General features: G+C 40.6%; 1 protein-coding gene across 2 annotated transcripts in view; it reads left to right on the forward strand.

The window, feature by feature from the left end:
• TCERG1L (transcription elongation regulator 1 like) overlaps nucleotides 1–24,209 on the forward strand; it is a 162,439-nt gene that overhangs the window by 112,566 nt on the left and 25,664 nt on the right. For both annotated transcript variants that reach the window (XM_083505975.1, XM_083505974.1), the window contains exons 6-8: nucleotides 6,869–6,969; nucleotides 11,814–11,902; nucleotides 22,677–22,831. In XM_083505975.1, coding sequence (XP_083362101.1) covers nucleotides 6,869–6,969; nucleotides 11,814–11,902; nucleotides 22,677–22,831 — 345 coding nt within the window. The remainder of the gene's footprint in view (nucleotides 1–6,868; nucleotides 6,970–11,813; nucleotides 11,903–22,676; nucleotides 22,832–24,209) is intronic.

Raw genomic sequence — 24,209 nt, forward strand, 5'->3', positions numbered from 1 at the left:
CAACAAGATGACAAAAATCCACCAACAGCATACAAATTAATATGGCTAACCTGATCCAAAACACCCACCCACCCCACTCACACATGAAAACAAAGACCACCACAGCCAATCACAAACAAACAAACACACCCTAGGCCAACCCCAGCCTCTCTCACCCCAAAGGAACACAAGTGAATAGCAGAGAACCTGCACAAGTGACGCTGACACAAAACCCCACATATATTAAGTAAAATAGAAACATCACCGCCACCACCCCACTCACCTTCCCCACCCCCCCTCTTTCCCCCTTTTCTTCCTAATGTCTCAACAAATGAAACTGATCTGTAAAAAATGTTACTTGGGTGGGGAAAGAGACATTGCACATACTTTTGTAAACAAAGAAAATCTCTAATAAAAATACATTTTAAAAAAGAAGTGACATCTGAGAGCCCCAGTGCACACATAGAAGCCATTGTACATCTCCACAAATGTCTTTTGGTTGAATCTTGTTGTTTGATCATGCAAATCAATACTTCTTCAGATAGCGTTAGGGCTTGAGACTCTGTGTTTCTCTTGCTGAGCTTGACATCACAGCACAGTTAGGTAGAGACACATACTTCTTTTGGTTTTGTTTTTTTTAAAAAAATTGATAATAGGGACTGAACTGGAAAAGTTTCTCTCTTTTTGCTGATCCTTTAGCAGCACTGCAAAAGGAGAAAATGACTACCTCTTCCTTAAACTGTATATTTGTGAACACTTTGCAACTTTAAGGGAGGCAGTTGCAGAGCAATCCCTTCCTTTCTCTCGCGTGACTAATCTTCAAATGCTTTGCTGAAGGGGGGGTCATGCCACCCCTTTAAACTTACAAAAGTTTTGCAAACTGGCAATTTAAAGCAGACAATCCACAGTGCAATGGACTGCATGATCCTTCCCCCTCTCTAAGCATGAACTGCTTTGTGGCTGGTCCAAGAAACATTTTTCTCACTTCATAGTAACTTCATTTACAGTCAGTAACATCATTGCACTTCCTTGGTGGTCTGAGAAGATGATATTGTGGTTCGAGGACCCGACCCCGGTGAAGTGAAATGAAGACACAAGGACACGTGAAGCGAAGGAGGAAGAATGAGGCCGGGGGAAGGCTGGCGCTGCAGCAAAATGCTGCTGAACACGCCCCCACCATGGCCCCCGGTTGGATGGCCACCGAGGGGGCGTGAGCGCCAGCCAGGTGAGTGGGCAGCAGGGGGCCACGCCCCCTGCTAGCCGGAGCTCGAGCCCCGACTACAACCCCTCCCCTCCCCTTCGGGGAGGAGAGTCTTTCTTGGAGAAGGTGATGGAGAGAGTTGTGGTGGAGTACCTGAAAGCATTCTTGGATGACACAGATTCATTTGTTGTTGCTGCTGCTACTGCTGCTGCTGCTGCTGTTGCTATTATCATCATCATCTCACTCAGGTTGAGGACTCAAGTTGGTTTACACAAATTAAAGAAACATAGATAAAATACAAAAAGCTAAAAATATTTAAAGGATAATCATTATAAAGCAACTGAACCCTAATAAGATTAAATCAATATAAAAACAAATTTCTTAAAATGTGACAGCTACAGCCGTACGTTGGCCTAGAAAGCTTGTCCACAGTAGTTCAGGCACTGATGACTTGAAGGTTGGACTACTGGCATGCACTTGATGTGGGGCTTCCCTTGGGCTTGATCCAGAAGCTGTAGTTAATGCAAAATGCTACGGCATGGCTGATGACAGGAGTGGGACCCTGTTAGCATAGAACACCTCTGCTCAGAGTTCTCCTCTCGGCAAAGATATTGTAGAGCTGTGAAAGGTCCAGAAAAGGGGATGGAGAAGCTCCCCTCTGAGGAAAGATTTTCTAGTCTAGGGAAAGAAGCAAGTAACATGGTAGAGGTTTATAAAATTGTGCATGGTGTGAAGAAAAGCTTTTCTTCCTATCTCACAGTACTAGAACTTAGGGGCCTCCAATGAAGCTGAACATTGGAAGACTCATGACAGGCAAAAGGAAGTGCTCCTTTACACTGCATATAGTTAAGCAATGGAATTTGGCTCCCACAAGAAGTAATTATGGGCACCAATTTGGCTGGTTTCAAGAAAAGCTTAGACAAACTCATGGAGGATACTAGTGATGATGGCTAATTCTGCCTCCAGTGTGGGAGGCAATTGCTGGGGAAGGCAGGTGGGGAAAGTGCTGTTATGCTCAGGTTCTGTTTATTGGCTTCCCATGGCCATGTGGTTGGCCACTGTGAGAACAGAGTGTTGCACCAGATGGGCCTTTTGGCCTAATCCTGCAGGTTCTTCATGTATTCTTATGGGAATAAAATGGAGAGGGGAGAGAACTGTGTATGTCACTTTGAGCTCCTCAAAGGAAAGGTGGGGTATAAATGTAATAATAAATACAAAACAAAATATGTGAAAAATCTATTCTGTGTATGTTGTATTATTCCTATTCAATTAATCTGGACTCTATAAATCCTCAAGTGTTGCAATATTCTAGCTGCTTGTATTACCAGAATATACAGCTTTCGAGCTGGAGATTATTTGTGGAAGAGCACAAAGCAAGGAATACTGAGACGTGTCATAGAGCTCTGCAGTTTGAGCCCTCCGAGAGCAATTGAGTAGGCTCAGCTCAGCTAGAACAGGCAAAGCACCAGAGCCAATTATGTGTGTAAAAAGCCTTGGGTATGCAGGTTTATTTGCACATCTCTGTAGCCGTTGCTGAATCAATGACTGTTAAAGGAGTATTTCTTTCCAATGAAAGCGGCTCCAGCTCTCCTATCCTCTCGCATACTCTCTTTCCAGCAGGCACATTAGGCACATAGTGTTCAAAATATTTTCATCAATCGCCTTGCCGTCTGTAAACAACGCGTTGATTTGTTAGCTGCTCCTGCAGTCTTAGAGAAGAAAAGGAATGGGTATCAGAGGCTTTAACCAAGCTGAAAATGCATACCTTGCTGTGTATAAGCAAACCAGGAACGGTTCATTTGCAGTGCACATAACCATGGTTGTGAAGCTGACAGTACCAAGTATTTGGCATCATAACCTAAATCGGGGGGGGGGGATACCTTTTTCATTCTAAGGCCAGATTACTGGCAGGGACATTCCATCAGTGAGTGGAGCCAGACCCCAAAGCTATACCAGCACAAACACAAATACAAAGATGCACACACAGAGAGAGTCAAAAATATCTCTCTGACCACCTCTCATCAGCTAGTACTTTGCTGTGACTATCAGAAATACTGCAAATAAAGTAAAGAAGCTGCTTTGTGGCTCTCTTGACCTGATCTGTGAAAGAAATTATATAAGAAGAGCCTGCTAGATCAGGTCCATGGCCCATCTCCTCCAGCATCCTGTTCTCACAATGGCCAAGCAGATACCTATGAGAAGCCCCACAGCAGGACCTGAATGCAAGACCAACTCTTTCCACTTGTGATTCCCAGCAACTGACATTCAGAAGAATACTCCCTCCATCGGTGAGAAAGAATATAGCCACCATACCTAGTAGCCATTGATAGCTGTATCCTCCGTGAATTTGGAATCCCTTCCCTTTGAACATTAGGTAGCTGGTGCCTCTCTTAATTTTTTGGCACCTACCTTCCTCTTTCAATGTGCCTTTTCAAGCTTTCCCAGTCTGGAAGTGTTTTGGAGATGGTTTTAATGTTTGCTTTGCTGCCTTGGGCTGCTTTCAGAGAAAAGGCAGGGTAGGAATTGAATTAATGATTTATAATAATAATTTTTCTAATCCTCTTTTAAAGCTATCCATGCTGGTGGCCATTATTCTGTCCTGTGGGAGTCTATTCCATAGTTTAACGATGTGTGCAATATATCTGTATCTTGCTTTTCCAGCCAGCAGGTAGGCTAGGCTAAGTTAATATGTGTACATAAGCAGCCGTTCTTGTCATAAGATGCATATACAGTGAACTGAGCCCAGGAAATCCTGGACATCCCTGGGCATACGTGCTTCTTTTCTGCTAAAGCAACAAAGGGGGTGCAGGTTTGGTCCCTTGCCAGCAAATGGGCTGTTGTAGGATCCAGTGGATCCTCAGATGACTTTCCTATTTCCCCACCTAAACACCCAATTTAAACCTACTGTTGATAGCAGCACTATTGGTGGTGGTTCCAGAACAGGCCACATCTTTTGTTGATGCTGCAGGCTTTTTGCTGTGATGGAGCTTCTCTCACACTCTTCTGTATCCAACCCCACTCCTTAGTCAGACAGATCAGATATTAGTATTGCTCCCTAGGTGCCCCTTTCTGACGTCAGCCTCAACCTGCTATGTATCCAGGTTTGAAGGTAGCAGGCTTCTCTGCATATCAGTCAGTAAGAGAGGCTGTTGCTTTACAGTCTTGTGTGAAGGTTTCCCAGACGTATCTGGTTAGCCACTGCTGGAAACAAGATGACGGATTATGTGGCCCCTTAGATCCACAGGACTACTTTTACATTCTTATTACTTTATAGGAAGGTGTGGAAGAGACGAGCACTACTCTTTGTGTTCCAGAGTCAGATAAAAAAGTCAGTGCTGGTGAAAGCATGATTTCCTCGTTCTCACTGCATTTACACTGTGATGAATTTTGAGTGCTGATTAGCAGCTGTCTCTTGTCAAAATATAAATGGAAATATTTGGATGACTGAATGTGTCTGCCCACACTTGCCAGCTTTATGGGTTGTGAGATTTTTCTTCTTCTGCTCATTTGGATCATGCTCAGAGGTTTGAAATCAGAAGTAAAGACTTCACATTTCATTCACACAGGAATGTATCACTTTTTAGACGTGAACAGGGCCAGCTCACAAATGAGGCAAGATGAGGTGATCAACTCAGGTGGCAGGATACACAGGGGCAGTGAATTCCAATGTAGAACTTTATTCCTCCCTTGTTCCTGGTGTAGATCTTCCCACACCCCTTCTTCCCTGGCAGGGAGTGAAGCACCATTTTGAGGTTTACATCAAGTGCCAAAATGTCTCAGGCTGACCCTGCTTCAGCCCTTCATATCCTCACAGTTCCCACAATATCCTCACAGTTCCTTCAAGCTCCCCCCACTCCATATTGCCAGTTCGTTCAAGCTCTCCCCGGTCTCCTCTGTGTCCCATCACCCCTACTTTATTCAAATCTCTGCCACTGTTTAAAACCACCATTTTAAAATCTGTATACCATTTTGCTCCTCCCTCATTGCAGTTTTATGTATATAGAAATGTATATGGTGGGATAAATGTTTAAAACTGATGATGACTCTTAATTCCCTGGCTGATTCACTTATTTTTAGAACGTTTAGGAAGAAATGCAACTCTATTGTTTTCTACTACCAAGGGAAATGCCCTTAGCGCTGTAAAACAGTGTGCCTGCCAACATCCTGTCAGTGGTTCTGTTTTGTCCCAGCACTAATCTCAATTTGCAGAGTTAAAGTAAGATTAAGTAGCCTAAGAGCCCATCTCTGGTATCTCTTTATCTTTGCACCAGAAGTTTCAAAATTGTGAATGAGATTTCTACGTTGTGTGCACAGCTGATGCACCGCACTAGCAGCAATGCCCACAGCCATTCTCTCTGTGAAAGGAGCATCTGCCAGCAGGCCACTGGTGAGGAAGAGAGATGGGATTTAATTTGCTGGCTTCTTTTGAAGCAGACCACCAAAGTCAAGTTATTTTATAGATAAGTTGATTTGTCAGATATATGGTTTCAATTGGGACTCAACACAGAGCGTAAGAGCTGTCTCTTTCATGCCTTTATTTTCTAGTACTTACTTATTTACCCCCCAATGTTGTGTAATATTCCAGCCATTCTATACAATGGCAGATAAGGCAGACACCTGCTAATGTTTTGTTTTCATTATCTACTAAACCCTTTTTTTTGTTTAGGGAAGTGTACTTAGACATGTAATTTTATTGTGTATATTCGTTTCAGAACTGCTGGTTTTTATCCAAATTTTGACCATGTTTATGCCTGTCTGTCTTTTATTTATATTTTATTTTGAATATTTTTATATTGTACTATGGTGACTGCTTAATTAATTGGTACATAATATTGTTAAATAAATAAAAATAAAGCAAATAATAAATAACTATATTTTATTCTGTAAGCATGAAACCTGTAGTACACACACATGCACTAGTTCCATTGAAATCAACAAGGCAAATTGGTTATGGTTTCAACTTAATGTGTATGAAAACCATTATGTGCTACAGCAGAGGAGCAAAGCTCAAATCATGCACCTTCTCACTGTGCTTGCAGAAACAAAATTCTATGGTTAGAAAATAAAAAAAATGGGTATCATTTATGTAATATCTGAATAAGCGAGCCTGCTTAATATTGACAACTCTACGTGCAATATGGGTGAGTGCATGAGCCTAAGGTCTGCTCTTACACCTCACCACGACTGTATCATACATGAAGTTTAGGTGGGACACACGAGCCACAGATTTCCTTCTTTGTCCTGGAATATGTAACTCCTGTTGACCTAAGGTCCGTGCTAGACATCTCTGGATTAGCTCTACGGAGACACGTTATTCAAGGGCTATGTGAATGTTATGAGGTTCCAATCCATTGCCAGAAGTAACTAGTGAAAAAAGTTTCCTTGATCATATAGTTCTACTTCAGCAATTTCAAGAAGCAATGGCTAATGTTCTCTGGCACATTTTGTACCTCCATGAGGAAAACCATATTTTGACAACAAAGTGTTGGGTATTGCAGAGATGCACATTTTCTAAGTGCAACATAATTTACTCATGGGCGGGTGGGTGGGGGTCAACTTTTTTGTGTGTCTGCCTAACAAGCTTTTTCAGTTAAACTGTAAAAACCCCAAATAATGGGGAAAATATAAGTCGTTGACAGCTCAGTGGGATATAGTCACTTATTGGATCCAATTACTTTTGTGTTTCAGTTTCGGATAAAGGCAAAGAATCAAACAGGACCTCCTGCCCGCCAACCCTGATTCTACACACTGAAATGAAAAATAAGCCAACAGAGAGTGAAGATGAGAAGGTTTGTTTCTCATTACCGGTATATTATTCATATTGGGGGTAGATATTTATCTGCAGAAATCAAACAGATAGCAAGGGTTTGTTCCATAGATTTTGCTTTTCAATGTACCAAATTCCTTTGTGAAAGTTTCAAGAATGCATTGTACCATTTTTCTATTTCAGGAGCTCTGGTCATAAATTGAGGGGGGGAGTATTTGATCCCCTGCTAAATTTGCCCGTTTGCCCTCTGATGAAGAAATGACCAGTCCATAATTTTAATGGTTGGTTTATTGGAGCTGTGAGAAACAGAATAACAACAGGAAAGCCCCCCAGAAACCCAGAAGACAAAATTGTGAAATAAGTATTTGATCTCTTTGCAAAAGATGACTTAGTATTGGTGGCAAAACCCTTGTTGGCAATTACAGAGGTCAGACATTTCTTGTAGGTGGCCACCAGGTTTGCACACATCTCAGGAAGTATTTTGCCCCACTCCTCTTTGCAGATCCTCTCCAAGTCAGTAGGATTTCGAGGCTGCTGTGTAGCCACTCGAACCTTCAGCTCCCTCCACAGATGTTTGATGGGATTAAGGTCTGGAGACTGGCTAGGCCACTCCAGGACCTTAATGTGCTTCTTCTTGAGCCACTCCTTTGTTGCCTTGACTGTGTGTTTTGGGTCATTGTCATGCTGGAATACCCATCCTCGACCCATTTTCAATGCCCTGGCTGAGGGAAGGAGGTGCTCACCCAAGATTTGACGATACATGGTCCCGTCCATTGTCCCTTCGATGCGGTGAAGGTGTCCTGTCCCCTTAGCAGAAAAACACCCCCAAAGCATAATATGTCCCCCTCCATGTTTGATGGTGGGGATGGTGTTCTTGGGGTCATAGGCAGCATTCCTCTTCCTCCAAACACGGCGAGTTGAGCTGATGCCAAAGAGCTCGATTTTGGTTTCATCTGACCACAACACTTTCACCCAGTTCTCCTCTGGGTCATTCAGATGTGCATTGGCAAACTGCAGATGGACCTGTACATGTGCTGTCTTGAGCAAGGGGACCTTGTGGGCTCTGCAAAATCTCAGTCCTTCACGACGTAGTGTGTTACCAACTGTTTTCATGGTGACTATGGTCCCAGCTACCCTGAGATCATTGACAAGTTCCATCGTGTAGTTCTGGGCTGCTTCATCACCTTTCTCCTGATCATCACAACTCCATGAGATGAGATCTTGCATGGAGCCCCAGACCGAGGGAGGTTGACATGTATTTTGTTTTTCTTCCATTTGCGAATTATTGCACCAATTGTTGTCACCAATTGTTGTCACCAAGCTGATTGGCAATAGTCTTGTAGCCCAGTCCAGCCTTGTGCAGGTCTACAATCTTGTCCCTCACATCCTTGGACAGCTCTTTGGTCTTGGTCATGGTAGCTACTTAGGAATCTGCTGGATTGATTGCTTCTGTCGACAGGTATCTTTTGTACAGGTACAGTGGTGCCCTGCAAGATGAATGCCTCGCAAGACGGAAAACCCGCTAGACGAAAGGGTTTTCCATTTTTGAGCTGCTTCGCAAGATGAATTTCCCTATGGACTTGCTTCGCAAGACGAAAACGTCTTGCGAGTGTTCCGATTTTTTTCGCTCCCCCCCCCTTTTTCTAAGCCGCTAATAGCCTTTTAGCCGCTAAGCCTTTAATAGCCGCTAATCCGCTAAACCGCTAATAGGGTTGCTTCGCAAGACAAAAAAACCGCTAGACAAAGAGACTCGCGGAACAGATTATTTTCGTCTTGCGAGGCACCACTGTACTGTAACGAGCTGGGATTACAGGTAAAACCTGTTCCTTACAGCAGGTGTTTCTAATCTCAGCTCATTACATACAGTGAAGATACCAGGTAGCCTGACATCTGGCTGGTTAATAGGGGATCAACTACTTATTTCATTCATTACAATGCACATCAATCTCTGACTTTTGTCTTCTGGGTTTCTGGGGGTTTTCCTGTTGTTATTCTGTCTCTCACAGCTACAATAAACCTACCATTAAAATTATGGACTGGTCATTTCTTTGTCAGAGGGCAAACGGGCAAATTTAGCAGGGGATCAAATACTTTCTCCCCTCACTGCACATGGGAACCAGGGAAAAGATTCAGATAGATCACATGCTTCAAAATTCATGAGACTATACCATTTAAAACTGCACACTGGTGACTGAATATTTACTGAAGCCAAAACTGTTCTGCTCATGAATAGCTACCAGACACACACACACACACACAATTTAATTATTTGTTTGTGGTTTATAAATTAAATCTCAAAACAATTAATATGAACAAAACAACCAGCAGGTAAGAACACCATTAAAAGTTAGAGAGTTTTCAGTACTTCAGGTCTAATAATTCAAATATTTTAAATGCCTGCGTGACTTTAAAAAAAAAAAGTCTCTAAAAGATAGCAACGTTGGTGTCAGGCATACCTCCTTGAGGAGGGCATTTGATAGATGGAGCTTAAAAGCCCTCTTATTGTAACAAACCTCACTTCTGATCCAGTTGGTATTTGGAGAAAGTCATTGCCCTTACTGTGTGGGCAGGTTGATATGGGAGGAAGGGCTTAGATCCCCAAAAAACTGAGGGGTTTAAAGTGCTGGCACCTTAAATTCAGCTTGAACATGAATAGTCAGCCAACTGAGTTCTTTTAAGACTGGCATTATATGACCTGGGCAAGTAATGTCAGTCAGAACTCCAGATACTCCATTCTCCACCATATGACACTTTTGAATGGATTTCAGGGGCAGTCTTTCCCCTCAAAAATTACATTTCTAACTGTATTTTTCTCACAAAATGCAGTCCTGAATGCACACAAAGTCTGTCATCAGAATCTGCTACGCTTCCATAAGTCAGTAAAACTGCATTTGTTGCCTGAAACTTCCTCTTGTTTCCAGGGGAAAGATACTGGCTCTGCCATTTTCTCAAACTAAGGAGGATCCCTGCTGGAATTTCCTCAGCCTCTCCACATATTTCAGCCTTCACTGTTTTTGTTTTAACAGAAGGTTGAACAGAGGTACTTGATCAATACATTTCCCCTCATTTTCTAGGTTTTGCCTCTCCATAGGCCTTGCAGAGTCCTTGTGGATTTATGGAAGTACATGTTTCACATCAACATTGCTCTGTGTCTTCATCTCTCCACTGGCCTGCAGAGGCACTCTTAAATGCTACAAGAATCCGTGAAGTAATTTTGAAGAGCACTCTCTAAGTGTCCTACAGTGCTTAAAGAAAAAGCACTGTCAAGCTGTAGCCCTTTATGGACCTGCCTTCTCCTTCTATTCACTCACTCATTCTTTAAGCCACTAGCATAAATGAACAGGCTATGACCTTCATAAAAGTTGTGACAGTGGAACTGGATAGATAAATGCTGTCGTGCATTTTGTACAACCACGTGAGGTGCTTAGCATGTGGAAAAGTCAAATCCTGTGAAAGGTTAAGGGGGGCACTCAGATGTCCTTTTTATTGGGCATTAATGATGAGTTGTGCTCATATTGGGGCAGTTATATATGATTCCACTTTCAGTACTGTTTATGCCTGCTAACATTTCAGGGTGGTCGTACTGCTTCATTTCCAAAATGTTCTGCTGAAACCCTGTAATTTTTTTATACCACGTACGTTCCGGTTTATTTATTGTATTTTGTTGCACAGGATTGCCCCTTAGGAAAGTAATAATAGGGTGACATTGAAGAAGCATCACAGAGCAATTTATAAATTAATGTGTGGCGCAGTGAATAAGGTTTCTGGAATTCAATGGACCTAGGTTCAAATACTTTTTCTCACCTAAAACCTAGCATAATGTGATTGGATTTATTATTTTTCTATGCCGCTTTTAATTCAAATGACTCCCAAAGTGGCTTATAAACAATAAATAACAATAACATCCCCACCCCACCCCACCTGAAATGGAAATAGAACTAGTTGTGATGGTAAAATAATAATTTAATTGAAATGCACAATAGGATTGAGTCATAACATCTGATGTAGAGTGGTTCTTTTCTGTAACAATCCTGACAATTGTTTTAGCTATACACACATTTTTTGTATTTTGTACATAAGTATGTTATTATCAAGATTAAGTACAGGACTACAATTACCTTTCTATTCATCTCTTTCTAGTTCTTTTATATTGTTTATTGCTCCCTGCTAAGTTCCTTATAGGTTGATGTATTGTTTGTATGAGTGCAAAATAGCATATGCTTAATTTCAATAGAGACTGCAGCTTGAAGTGAAGCACGTAGTATAATGATTATTGCAGATATTAATATTGTGAAGCATGAAGTGAGTGGATGCATAATAAATGACTCTTTTTGGAAATAAACATTGTCAAGACCCAAAAAATATTATTCAAAGTTTTACTTGAAGAATTCTTCAAAACAGAACAAAATAACCAAAGATACAGCCAAATTATCCATAAGACATATGCTTGACCAAGCATAATCAGTTCAGCATCTTACAAAATATGAAAAAATCCAAACAGACCTATAAGCAAAGCGCTCTCTCTCTCTCTCTCTCTCTCTCTCTCTCTCTCTCCATTTCACCTGGAGCTGTTTTCATTGAGAGCTTCATTTACATCTTCACTCCACAGTGTTTTGAGACAAAAGACTAAAGGCAACACCATCCAAAATGGCTATTTGCAACTCAGTACCTTTGTCACCTGAACTAAGGTTACAATCCTCACACGTTAGCTAGCAGAAAACAACGATTTGTTAATTACCAACTCTAAAGATTGAATGTTGAACCTTCATTAATGCAGAGGCATTTTCCATTTCTGTGTCAATTAAACCAATTATACTTAACAAACATGTCTTTTGTTGATCAATCTCTCTATTTTTCCATGTGAAGAATCTCCCTTTAAAACTGCTCCCAGACGATGACAATTCTTCAAATGGCAACAAGCCTGTGGCGTCCACTCCTGTGCCAGGATCTCCATGGTAAGCATATCTACTCCAGATAGTTTCACTCATCCCATCAGCACTATTGCCACCCAAATGGAGGGTCTGTTTTGCCATGGCCAATGAAACAGAGGAGAAACAAATATCTTGGAAATAGTGGCATGTTTCACAATCTTCCTTCCGAAACTATCACTGCGACTTTTTGCTACTGGTCTCATAACTGTACAAAAAAATGAAATCAATACATTTTTGTATTTAAACCTGCTCTATTCCTAAAATTCGGAATGGATGACTAGTTAAAAGTCCACATTAAGTACTGGAAAAATAAGATTTAATATATATACCAAAATCTCTAAATTATGGTACACATAACTAGAAGCATGTCTCCTTGAACTTGGTGACACTTACTTCCAGGAAAGCATGCACAGGATTGTGCTGTCAGTTACACAGCAGCCCAGATAAAAAGTCTAGGGACACCTGGGATCTGTTTTGTTTCCTGAGAAATGATATTTCCGGGTTGTACAGTATCTAACACTGCAACAGAACTTCCCCTTCCTCTTTCATTCATTGTATCAGGTTCTGAGGGTGCTCGGGAGCTGCAGGGGAGTAGGCAAAGTTCCATTGTACAAGAGGAAGTCTGTTGCATGAGCAGAATGGCAGGATGCAACCCTATCTTGGTGTTAAGACAAAAACACTTCCATTTGTGCATCATGCTGATTCCCATTTTTAGCTGTTGTTATCATGACAACTCCCATGCTTCCATAAAGTTACATGCCACTCCAATCTCCAAGCGGTATGAAATTCCAGGAGTACCTGGCGTGCTAACCAGAGTCTATGTTCCCTTTTGGACAGTTAGGCACAGCGGAGTCTGTGTTGCCTTTATGATATATGGTTTATTTGCACATATATACAAGTTGAATCCAGTGGAGGGATTTCCAACATTACATTCCAAGAGATTCTGACCTCTCCCATAGCCACAACGTTGGATTCAAAACAGGCACCAGCATCCTGCTTGTTTGACTCGCCAGCCCACTGCTTAGTAACTGTTCCTTAACTCCTCCATGTCACTCTAAACTCTCAACTTTTAAGGAAGCGAAGAAGCCTATTCAATTTGTGCTTTTCACACCTAGCCCCTTGGATGCTCTGAACTTCCCAATTGCTTATCCCATGCTCCCTACCAGGCTATCATCTCAAGGAAGCTTGCCTCACTCAATTAGTGCCTGACTCATGTTAATTTCCTATGATTAAGGAGGGGTCATGTCTTAAGATGTCTGCCTGATTTAATTAGCTTTCACATATGCTAATAATAGAGGCTTATCTGTGGGTCCAAGACAACTCTTACTACACACTTGTTTCCCCTCTTAATCACACATTAGTCTGGCTATTTCCCGGTTCTAACATCCCAACCTTAATTCAGAACTCTGATTCATAACAATACTGTAAAAAAATCCATAATATCACAAAGGAATAACATTAATCATGGCAGAATACCCAACAGAACCATAGAGACTCAATCTGATAATAATAATAATAATAATAATAATAATAATAATAATAATAATAATAATAACCTGACACTTAACATCAAGCTGATTCCACCTGATAATCTATCACAGAATCACACTGAAACATGGAGCAATCCTTTAAAGGAGCATCTTTATTAATTCATGCCTATTTAGATAGGAAATCAAAATATTTATGAAATATTACTACACCCAGTAAAAACCTGGAATTGATCCCCAACCCTCTCCACTCATAGGTTGGCTCCATGCTTCTGTGGTTGATGTGACATTACCAGGCATAGGCTGGGATGTCATTCGGAAACAAGAGCAGGAATTCTGAGAGGGACTCCAGGTTGTATAGCTTAAAGCAGATTAAAAGGTGAGTTTCTGATTGCTTCTGTGCAGCCTGCCCCACCCATATTTGCTCCCCTTAGCAGTGCAGCTAGCACAGTTGCAAAGCTAAGCAGGGTCCGGTTTGGTTCCAAATTGGATGGGGGACCATGTTTTGAGATTTCTGCATTTTAGGGGATTGGACTATATGATACTTAGGGTCACTTCCATCTCAACAATTCTATGATTTATGGCATACTGCAAGGCCATGGAATAGTCATAGCAACTAATGCATCATATTCACAATTCACATACAGGCAAAATACCTAAAGGAAAATGACGTTTTCTGTCTTCTAGGTACATTAAAAGAACATAAATAGGTCATTGCATTTGCTTAGAGGAATGCGTGTGCCATTATGAAGATATTTAGACTGGATGTATGAATTATTTTAAAAAGCAACATATTTCCTTTTTCCTTGTTCTTAGTGGTTCAAAATCTGGATCTCTGCATCCTACGTGGTAGTTTTAAACCTCATAATACACCTCAGTTCCTTTTTATTAATCCACAGTGTATTGAAATCCTGTTTAATAGAGTCAAACTGTTCATAGCTTGATGTCACAATTTATTTCCCTATATACCAGGTTTCCTATATACCAGAATTTTTGGTCCTCCACATGTTGCTGAACTACAACTCCCATAATCCCTGCTCATTAGCCACATTTACTGTGTGTGATGGGAGCCATATTTCAGCAACGCCTGGAGGGCTAAAAGTTTGTCACACTTGCTCTATAGCCTTGTGAGGTGTATCTGTGCATATGGGTATGAATGGATGGGCAGGCAGATGGGACACACACACACACACACACACACATGGAGGAAATGTAAACAGCAGAGCTAAAATACTGTGAAATGCAAAGGTACAGTCTGTAACAGTCCTTTACATTTATCTATATCTCTATCTATCTATCTATCTATCTATCTATCATCTATCTATCTATCTATCTATCTATCTATCTATCTATCTATCTATCGTATCTATCATCTATCTATATTAATTGCTATATCTATGTATATCTCCCAACTGAGGCTCATGCTTCATGCATTTGATGAAGTGGACTCTAGTCCACAAAATTTTATACCACAATAAAGGTGTTACAGCTTTTCCCTATACACATTTAAGTGGAAGTTCCACAGCAGTTAATGGGATGTAATCCTAAGTAAGTCCTAATAAGATCACACCTTTAGTTCTTAAAATGCCACTAGGGTCTTCTTTCTGTTTACAGTGAATTGGTTGGCTAATGGTTATGTACGTTGCTCCTGAAATAGATGGCCTTGGAAGGAAGTAGTCTTCCCTGTGTAAGGGATTTTTAATTAGAGGCTGGATGGCCACCTTTCAGGAGTTCCTGCATCAGCAGGGGTTTGTACTAGACAAGAACAGAATAAGATTCCTACTGGATCAAAGATCAATCCAGTTTTGCAGTGGCCAACCAGATGTTTATGGGAAGCCTGCAAGCAGGATATTGGTACAATCACACTGCTTGTGTTCACCAGATGCCAAGTGCAACAGTACTCTCACCCCCTATGATTCACAGCAACTGCAGTATCATTCCAAGTGTGACTGCTCTAGAAATTTGTCGTGTTAGGCATTATAAAAGTGACAATTTTATTTTTAAATGCTTAAAATTCTAACATGGAATTTGCCTTTCTTCTTCTCCCTCTTCTCCTCTTCCTCCTCCTCCTCCTCTGACACACTAGCTCAAATTTTTATCAAGCTATCTATCATGATCCCAATATTTATTTCCTGATCAGTCACTGCCACTTCGGTATATGTGGTTAGGATGTTTTTTACCCCCTTGTACTACATCACTTTATAATTGCCTACATTGAACCTCATTTGTCATTTTAATTCAGTTTTATCACATTTGGAGATATTCTTTTGGAGCTCCTTGCAAATTTTTTTATACCCTGAATAATGGTGTCATCAGCAAACTTGGCCTCTTACTGCTCACCCCAAACTATCATTTATAAACAAGTTTAAGAATGCAAGTTCCAAAAGGAACCCCACCCCCACCCCTACTTAGATCCCTTCAATTGAGAGGCAATTGCTTTGGTTCTTTCCAACTCTATGATTCAATTATTGCTGATATTTCTTGTTCCCTCCAGACAATACTTATTTTCCTCAGCATTGATGCTGTTTAACTAGCATTTGATTCAGTCACAAGCACTATCATGTGATCCAGGTGTTCCTTCTTTCCTAGCCTTGCCATATTTCAAAAAGTTTGCAAAAAACGCAATTTTTCAATTGACTTCCCTAAGATCCAGGACAAAGTGCTGCCTTTCAGAAATTCCCCCCAGATGCCAATTCCACCTTTGAATGTTTGGGAAAATCTGGACGTATGGCAGCCCTATACTTTCCAGAGACAATCCCTGTAGTTTTTGTGTGTGCTCCCTGAAAACCACAGTCCTTTTTTGGGGGGGGGAGGCTTGTTGGAATGCCTTATTTAAAATAGAGCTTTAAATTATTTAGGGTTCAGCTGCTGCTCTAGGGTCTTTATAGTTAAAGCTGCAAGCCTACATTGGTTAGGGAGTAAGCCCCACTGAACACAGTGGAACTTCTAACTACACATGCGTAAAATAATCAGCACAGTGTTAATCACTGAGGAGGCAATAGATGTTCATCTCTAGCAGATATGAACTTTTAAGTGTTTATAACATTGCAGATTAAAACAAAACAAAAAAATCAGACATAGGTTTACCTCAAAGACCACTTACCCTCTTGGCTTTTAAATCAGTGGAGGACATTTTGCTGCTGCAAAATGAATGAAGAATGTGTGATTCAGAAGGTGATAATCCAAGTTAAACTCAAGCTATAAACCAGGAGTTTTGGTTTTAAAAAGCTAATCTTAACTATTGGAGGATGGATGGCGGCAAACAGATTGAGATTGAATCCTGACAAGACAGAAGTACTGTTTCTGGGGGACAGGAGGCGGGCAGGTGTGGAGGATTCCCTGGTCCTGAATGGGGTAACTGTGCCCCTGAAGGACCAGGTGCGCAGCCTGGGAGTCATTTTGGACTCACAGCTGTCCATGGAGGCACAGGTTAAATCCATGTCCAGGGCAGCTGTGTACCAGCTCCATCTGGTACTTAGGCTGAGACCCTATCTGCCCACGGACTGCCTCACCAGAATGGTGCATGCTCTGGTTATCTCCCGCTTGGACTACTGCAATGCGCTCTATGTGGGGCTACCTTTGAAGGTGACCCGGAAACTACAACTAATCCAGAATGCAGCAGCCAGACTGGTGACTGGGAGCGGCCGCCGAGACCATATAACACCGGTCTTGAAAGACCTACATTGGCTCCCAGTACGTTTCCGAGCACAATTCAAAGTGTTGGTGCTGACCTTTAAAGCCCTAAACGGCCTCGGTCCAGTATACCTGAAGGGGTGTCTCTACCTCCATCATTCTACCTGGACACTGAGGTCCAGCACCGAGGGCCTTCTGGCGGTTCCCTCACTGCGAGAAGCCAAGTTACAGGGAACCAGGCAGAGGGCCTTCTCGGTAGTGGCGCCCTCCCTGTGGAACGCCCTCCCACCAGATGTCAAAGAGAACAACAACTACCAGACTTTTAGAAGACATCTGAAGGCAGCCCTGTTTAGGGAAGCTTTTAATGTTTGATGTATCACAGTATTTTAATATTCTTTTGGAAGCCGCCCAGAGTGGCTGGGGAAACCCAGCCAGATGGGCGGGGTATAAATTATTATTATTATTATTATTATTATTATTATTATTATTAAGGAAGGAGCCTTGTGGCATCTTGAAGACTATTAACTGTGGCGTCCATTTTTGTGGACTAAACCCCACTTTCTCAGATGAAGATGATTTAAAAAAACAGAAGTTTGTCACATCAAATAATTAGTGCTTTTAGAACTATTTTCTGAAGTTTATACCTTTGCAGTGTGATCCTAAACATGTCAGTCCTACACCCACTGAACACAATGGTACTTAAATCTGATTGAGTGTGCTTAGTATTGTAGCCTTAGTTTTCAGAAGATTTTATATATAAAATTCTTCTATCGCCACCTTTTTTAATTAGTGTCCTGTGAGTGAAACAAATTACCATACTTTTGCTTTTGGATAATTGAAACCTTTATTATGCCAAATAGGGAAAAGCAGTGTGCGATTCTGGGAGATGAGACCGATAATGGTTAAATTAAATGTCAAATTGGGTTAGAAGTGAGAAAGTGAAGGCATTTCTAGAGGGAGCTGCCATTTGGATCCATTTCTAAGCACCTCTCCAGAGGGGCTTGCTGGGTTTTTCAGTTAGATATGGAAAAGGACCATTTCTATTTTAGCTATTACCTTGCTTTTATTAAATAAATACCTCGACTTCAGCCAGCCCAGTGGTAACGGTCCACACAATGAATGTGTGTTTTTGGTGGTAATCGATTCTCTTATTATGCATGACAGTGAAAACACAGACCAGAGAAGTGGAATTTAGAAACAGAGGAGAGAATGAATTGTGGAATGATCAAAATTTCCAGGACAAGGAAATGATCAAGAATTTTATTGGCAAAAAGGCTTCAGAAGATTTTACTCCTGTGCATCTCTTAACATCCCACTACTTAAAAGACTGAGGGTTTCCCTCTTTAGTTTAGAATTAGCTCTCAGAACTCAATGTGTTGGCTCCAAGGCAACATTGTAATGTATATTACAATGGATATTACATTGAGCTCACTGACAGTGAATAGATAAATGCCTGCCATCTTCTACTTTCATGTGTATTCCTCCATTGCAAAAGCAAAATAGTAAAGTAGAATGTGCAAAATTGTCTTCAATGGCCAGTGGCCTTCCTCTCTTGCGCTTGGCCTCCTTCCATGGCAGGAGGAGGAGGAGCCAGCCATTGAAACTGTGCTGTGCTCGGCTCTGTGCTCGGCTTCCTTTGCCCCCTCGACATTGGGGAGGGGAGCGCCCCTTCCCCAAAGATATGGGGGGCAAGGTAGTTTGGGCCCCATGAGTTGGCACCTCTAACACAGTGTTGCCCTGGGGCAGGCGAAAAGAAATGGCCATGAGATCAATCAATCAATCAATTGATCTCACAAAGTCAATATAGATAGAAGTACAAGAACAACTGTTTAATAAATAAATTACCACAGTACAAACACAATAATAACTCTTAAAACAAAGCTAGGAAGTCATGCACGGGTGGAGGGAAGTCTTTGAGTCACGAGGGGGGAAAGCATGGAATAATTAAGTAAAAACTAAATGTGGATTTAAAATATAATAGAAAATGTGAATGTATAAAAATGAGAAATATGAAATTCTATGTAAATAATACATGCATTGAAACATCAATAAATGGATCAAAAGAAAAAAGAAAAGAAAAGAAAAGAAAAGAAATGGCCATGATGAAAATGAGAAGTGGGACATGATGGCAGGGAGAGTAGGCAGGTAGTGGCACATTCCCATTGTGCCTCAGGTGGCAAAACAGGGTGGGCCACCCGTGTTAAGAATCTTCTTGCCTCATTATTCTGCAGGAGTTGGGGGGCCCTCTTCCCACTTTCTGTTTTAGTGGATGCAGATCAGGGGTAAAATTTGGCTTGGCTTGGCAATGAATTAGACCGTTTCCTGATTGTTTGGAACATGGCTCAGCTTATTTCCAATGCCATCCACAGGGGGCTCACCCACCCTTATCTCTAACTGCTTGAAAACTGTATCTTATTTGGGACACTTATCTACAGCTCTGAATATTTATTAGCTTTTATTTTATGTATTTAGTTCATATCCTTATATTCCTTCTAAGGGGCTGCTAGGGTAGTTCACCATAAAATACAATGAACAATACAAGCCAAGCAATAAAATCAGCATAATAAGTACAGTTGCAAGCCTTCTCACCCCCACCGCAAAATAGAAAGCCCAGCTATTTCTTGTCTTCATAGATCTGATAGGCTGTGCCACTTCATAGTTCTAGGGATAGGTGAATCAATCTATTTCAAGCACTTTTGCCTCTGTTCACCCATAAGTTCATTAATACCCCCGTTTCTGCACTAATCTATGCATTTAGAAAAGAATAATCTACTTTAAAATGCCTACTTTTTCCTGCAAAATATGCATTTCTAAATATATTTTCTCTTTAAAGCTGCATTCTTGCATGTAACTTGATTTAGTCCCTGTGGAACCCCCTCCCATCAGATGTCAAAGAAATAAACAACTACCTGACTTTTAGAAGACATCTAAAGGCAGCCCTGTTTAGGGAAATTTTTAATATTTGATAATATTAATAATTATTGTATTTTAGTATTTTACTGAAAGCCGCCCAGAGTGTCTGGGGAAGCCCAGCCAGACAGGTGGGGTATAAATAATCAAGTATTATTATTATTATTATTATTATTATTATTATTATTATTATTGAAGTCAAGAATTGCACCTGAACATTCTGAAAGTGCAAAAGCCAGCGGATGTGCACATTAGTCCATTTGGGAGGTGTGGATCAGCTCAGTTCTTGCTGAAATTTGCCAATATTTAGTTCCTCAAGCATTCTTTTGAGTTTCTCCAGTTTTAGCCCTTTGCTTTGAGCTGAACAAACAGCTTATCTTGAGATGATTTGGAAGATCAGTGATCAGGATCCCCTGCGGCTATTTGTTAATTCAAAGCAGTTTGTGAGGCCTGCTCATTTGTCTGAGGCTGCCATTTTCCTTTGTCCAAAACTGTCCCATTGGTTGTGAAGAGACAGGTAGGATGCTGTGCCAGCCCCACAGCTCTGTGGTTTCGATTAGCTATAGGGCATGGGAGGAAAGACTTACAAATTCTTAACTGGTATATGAGAACATCCATAGAAAGCCATATGCAGAGGTCTTTGCCCCTGATTGTTACTGACACTAATAATATGAGTGTTTATGCATTCATTGGTGGCACTCAATATTATTCTTCATATAATCCAGATATTTATTTTACTGAGACAGTACGTTTAGTCTTATGTTAAATCAATTAAGTACTGATTTATCCTCCTGTTCTCACATCACATGCTGGCTCCTTAATGTGCATGCTTCCATGGCCATGATATTTATAGTACTTTAGCTTTCTGCTCCTTAAGCTTTCTATCAACTTCAGTGTGATCTACTGTGAGCTAAAAACCTGGTCAATGATGTGCTTACAGTTTCTGAGCTGATTAACAGGGTTGGTAGTGGAATTAAGAACCATGCTTCCGAAACATGCACAAAAGCAATCATAAAATTTCCCTTGAACATTATTACAAAAATCACAGGAAAAAATGTTTATCCAATTCATAGTTCAACAAGAACAATAATTCTAAACTAAGTCTTTTCTTCTTTAATCTGGAAATGAAAAAAATCCTTTATCACAGATAACATGTTTGAAAATTGCCCAGTAGATTTCTTTCCAAAGCCATTAGGTATTACTAATAATTTCAGTAACATTTTGCTGTAATTTAATTACTCCTAATTTATTATGTGAAAACTAATTCCATCTTCCTACTGCTTAATCTTTATTAATCTTTCATTTATATGCAAGCTTTCATTCTGAAATCTAGCTTCCTTCCTCCATCTGACACCTACCATACAGATAAGAGCTTAAGGGTTTTTTTGTGCCCCTGTGGAATATTTATGATTGGTAATAAAATAACATTTTGTGCAAGTTTAATATATATTTTCCCAATGACACTTATATTCATACTCTGAAGTTCAGATTTTAGAAATCTGCTTTAATCCCAAAACTAACTTTGTTATCTAAGATCTGCTGGTTTTCTATTAGATTTTAGATTCATTTCAGTTGTTAGTAAAATGAATCTAGTGACGCCTACCCTTATAAACCCTTATAAATGTTTGTACAATGTATATTTGGTTATTGTTCGTTCCACCCCCATCCACCCCTGGCATGGATTGATAAATATAGCTGGTAGATTAATTATATACAGCATATATCATGCAAAACAGCTGGAGACTCATTTGTCCCACCAGCCTGCATCAATTTAGAAATGAACCATGGCCTTAAAAAAAACAGTATTTCTTTCTTTACCTTATTGTCTTGCAGTAGTAACCTATTATTATGGCAATTACAATTACTAGTTGTGAAAATGTGCTGATAATTGTGAGTGATGATTTCTTAACATATGCCAGGGTCATGAAACAATGAAATTTCTTCCAACAGCCCTGCTGGGGAGCCAGCTTTTGCAAAGTTTACATCCTATTATTGCATGGCATGCTTGTATAAAAATACATTATTGGGTCTATGGATTTTTTTAAAAAGGGCCAAACTATACATGACAAATCCATGACAGATGTTCTAAAATGTAGTCATGGTGGGCAGGTTGCCTATTAGTTCAACGGTGGCGGCTGCGGTGTTCAGCTTTTGCCGCCGTGTACCATTACCATGACCAAATTTGTCCTCCCCAAGATGCTGCCTTTCCCCTACAGGCGGAAATTGTATTTATCATTCTTGGGATAGCAGCAGCTCTGGGGAGGTGACATTTATTTGGAAAATGGCCAAGGGGTAAGGGTTAAATAGCCCTCACCATGGCACTGATGTGAACAAGTCAGAAGCCTCCAACAGCTGCACATGAATGTGGAACTATGGATGGAATATGCATTCACTTATGGAAAATACCAAAGTCATATTCTGTTCAGCACCTTGCTGGCCCCAACTGTACATACTGGCCCAACCCTTCCTTTCTGTCCATATTGCCCACCAACTGTGCTCCCCTCCACACACTGGAGGGAAAAGGTCTGAAGTGTGGAGCTATTTTTTACACATGAAAGCTCTGTGTGCAATCATTGTTCCAAATTGCAAGGAGAATCTACACAGCCTGGCCAGATAATGGGAATGTAATGCAGCAGATGCATAGACCTACTTTCTTTAGAACCATGGCTGGGAACGCCAGCATAAGACTAGAATTAGCACTGCAAGAAATATCTTTCTTCCCACACTGTATTTGAGATTCTCTAAGCCTAGTTTGTTGATTGAAATAGGTGTATAGTCTGGACTGGAGATGACCGAGTCTTCTTCTTCAACCCTACAATGCAGTTGTCAGTATGGGAGAAGCCTATGGATCTAAAGAATCGTGGTGATATTAACAGAATCATTGAAGACCCACCTCATAAACGCAAACTGGAAACTTCAGCAAGTAACTAATGCTGTGATTATTTTCATCTATTTAAATTTAAAAGATGTCTATTTAGATCTGAGATGATGGCCATGAAATATGCAAAGTTGAATGTCAAATGATCGTAACTTGATCTTGTGTTAGTTCAGCATCTGATCTTTGAATGATCTCCTCATCAGTTCCGATTTACACTAAAAGGTCTAATATTCAAATTGCTGGTTATTACTGGAGTACCCCAAATGGCTTGAGACCAGGTTAAATGAAGAATTTCCTCCTCCTACGTAGACCTTCTTATCAGTTATGATAATCTATGGAGACCTTACTACCACCAAGAGAAGGGTGGTTGAAGGAAACTTGAGATAGAGCCTCGTTGGTGGCAGTGCCCCATTTGTGAATTTTGTATCAAGAGAGGTTAGAATGGCATTCATGATTTCTAGCTAGGTAGTTAAGACAGTTTTATTCTTCTAAGCTTTTAATGTATTTTCATTGTACCAGATGTCACTCCTCTATATTATATATAATTCTGGATTTTAAAAATCAAAGTTTATTTTATTAAAATATTTATTTCTGTAAACTCCTTTGTGGACCAAAAGGCAACATAGAAATGTTTCAATAGATAAATTATGTTAAGATGGGCACCCACCTGTTGTGATCAGGGAGCCAAGAATTCTTTATGTCAACCTATTTTTAAAACCTGACCCTAAACATGTTTAAATGGAAGCAGGCCTGGCGGGTTTCACTACTGCCAAAATGCAATTAGACTTCGGATGTTAGCTCAAATCTGCCTTCTTTTGTCTTCCATGCAGTTATATTTCATTTGTTCTTATCAGAAATGCCCCAGCGTAGCTTGTTTTATCCAAATGTTTTATTGACTATGCTGCCCAGGGGAGCTGTCCTGTAATAAATGATTATTTAACCCAGCTGTAGGAAACAAATCTCAAAGATACATCTCGTTGGAATGATGGAAGATTTGGCAGAAATGTAGGTACTTCCGTCCAAAACATGGTATTGTTAGTCAATCTTCAGACACCGGAGACTTCTTAAAGACATCCTTGGCACTAAGAAAGAATTATTGCTGCTGAGCTCAGATATATTTTAAATTGTATGTGTTCTATATATGTATGTGTCTGTGTGTGTATTGATGCAATATTTTTAAAGTCTAGTACTGGTGGGCAAATCAGCAGTGCTCGCTCATCTTTTGCTAGGAAGGAAACACCTTCGAGCATACATATTTTCCTTGTTGCGCTTATGCAACCAAGATGCAACTTTCTTTTAGAGCTTATTCCAGGATGATCAAGCCGCCTGAACAACTTGTCAGTCACCAAGTCAAACACAGCCCGTGTGTGAGCTGCAAGTCCCAGGCAGGCAGTAAATCCTATAGATGCATAGGAAGTTTCCT

Source organism: Podarcis liolepis (genome assembly GCF_965112155.1).
Source record: "Podarcis liolepis genome assembly, chromosome: 5".
Classification (NCBI taxonomy): Eukaryota; Metazoa; Chordata; class Lepidosauria; order Squamata; family Lacertidae; genus Podarcis; species Podarcis liolepis.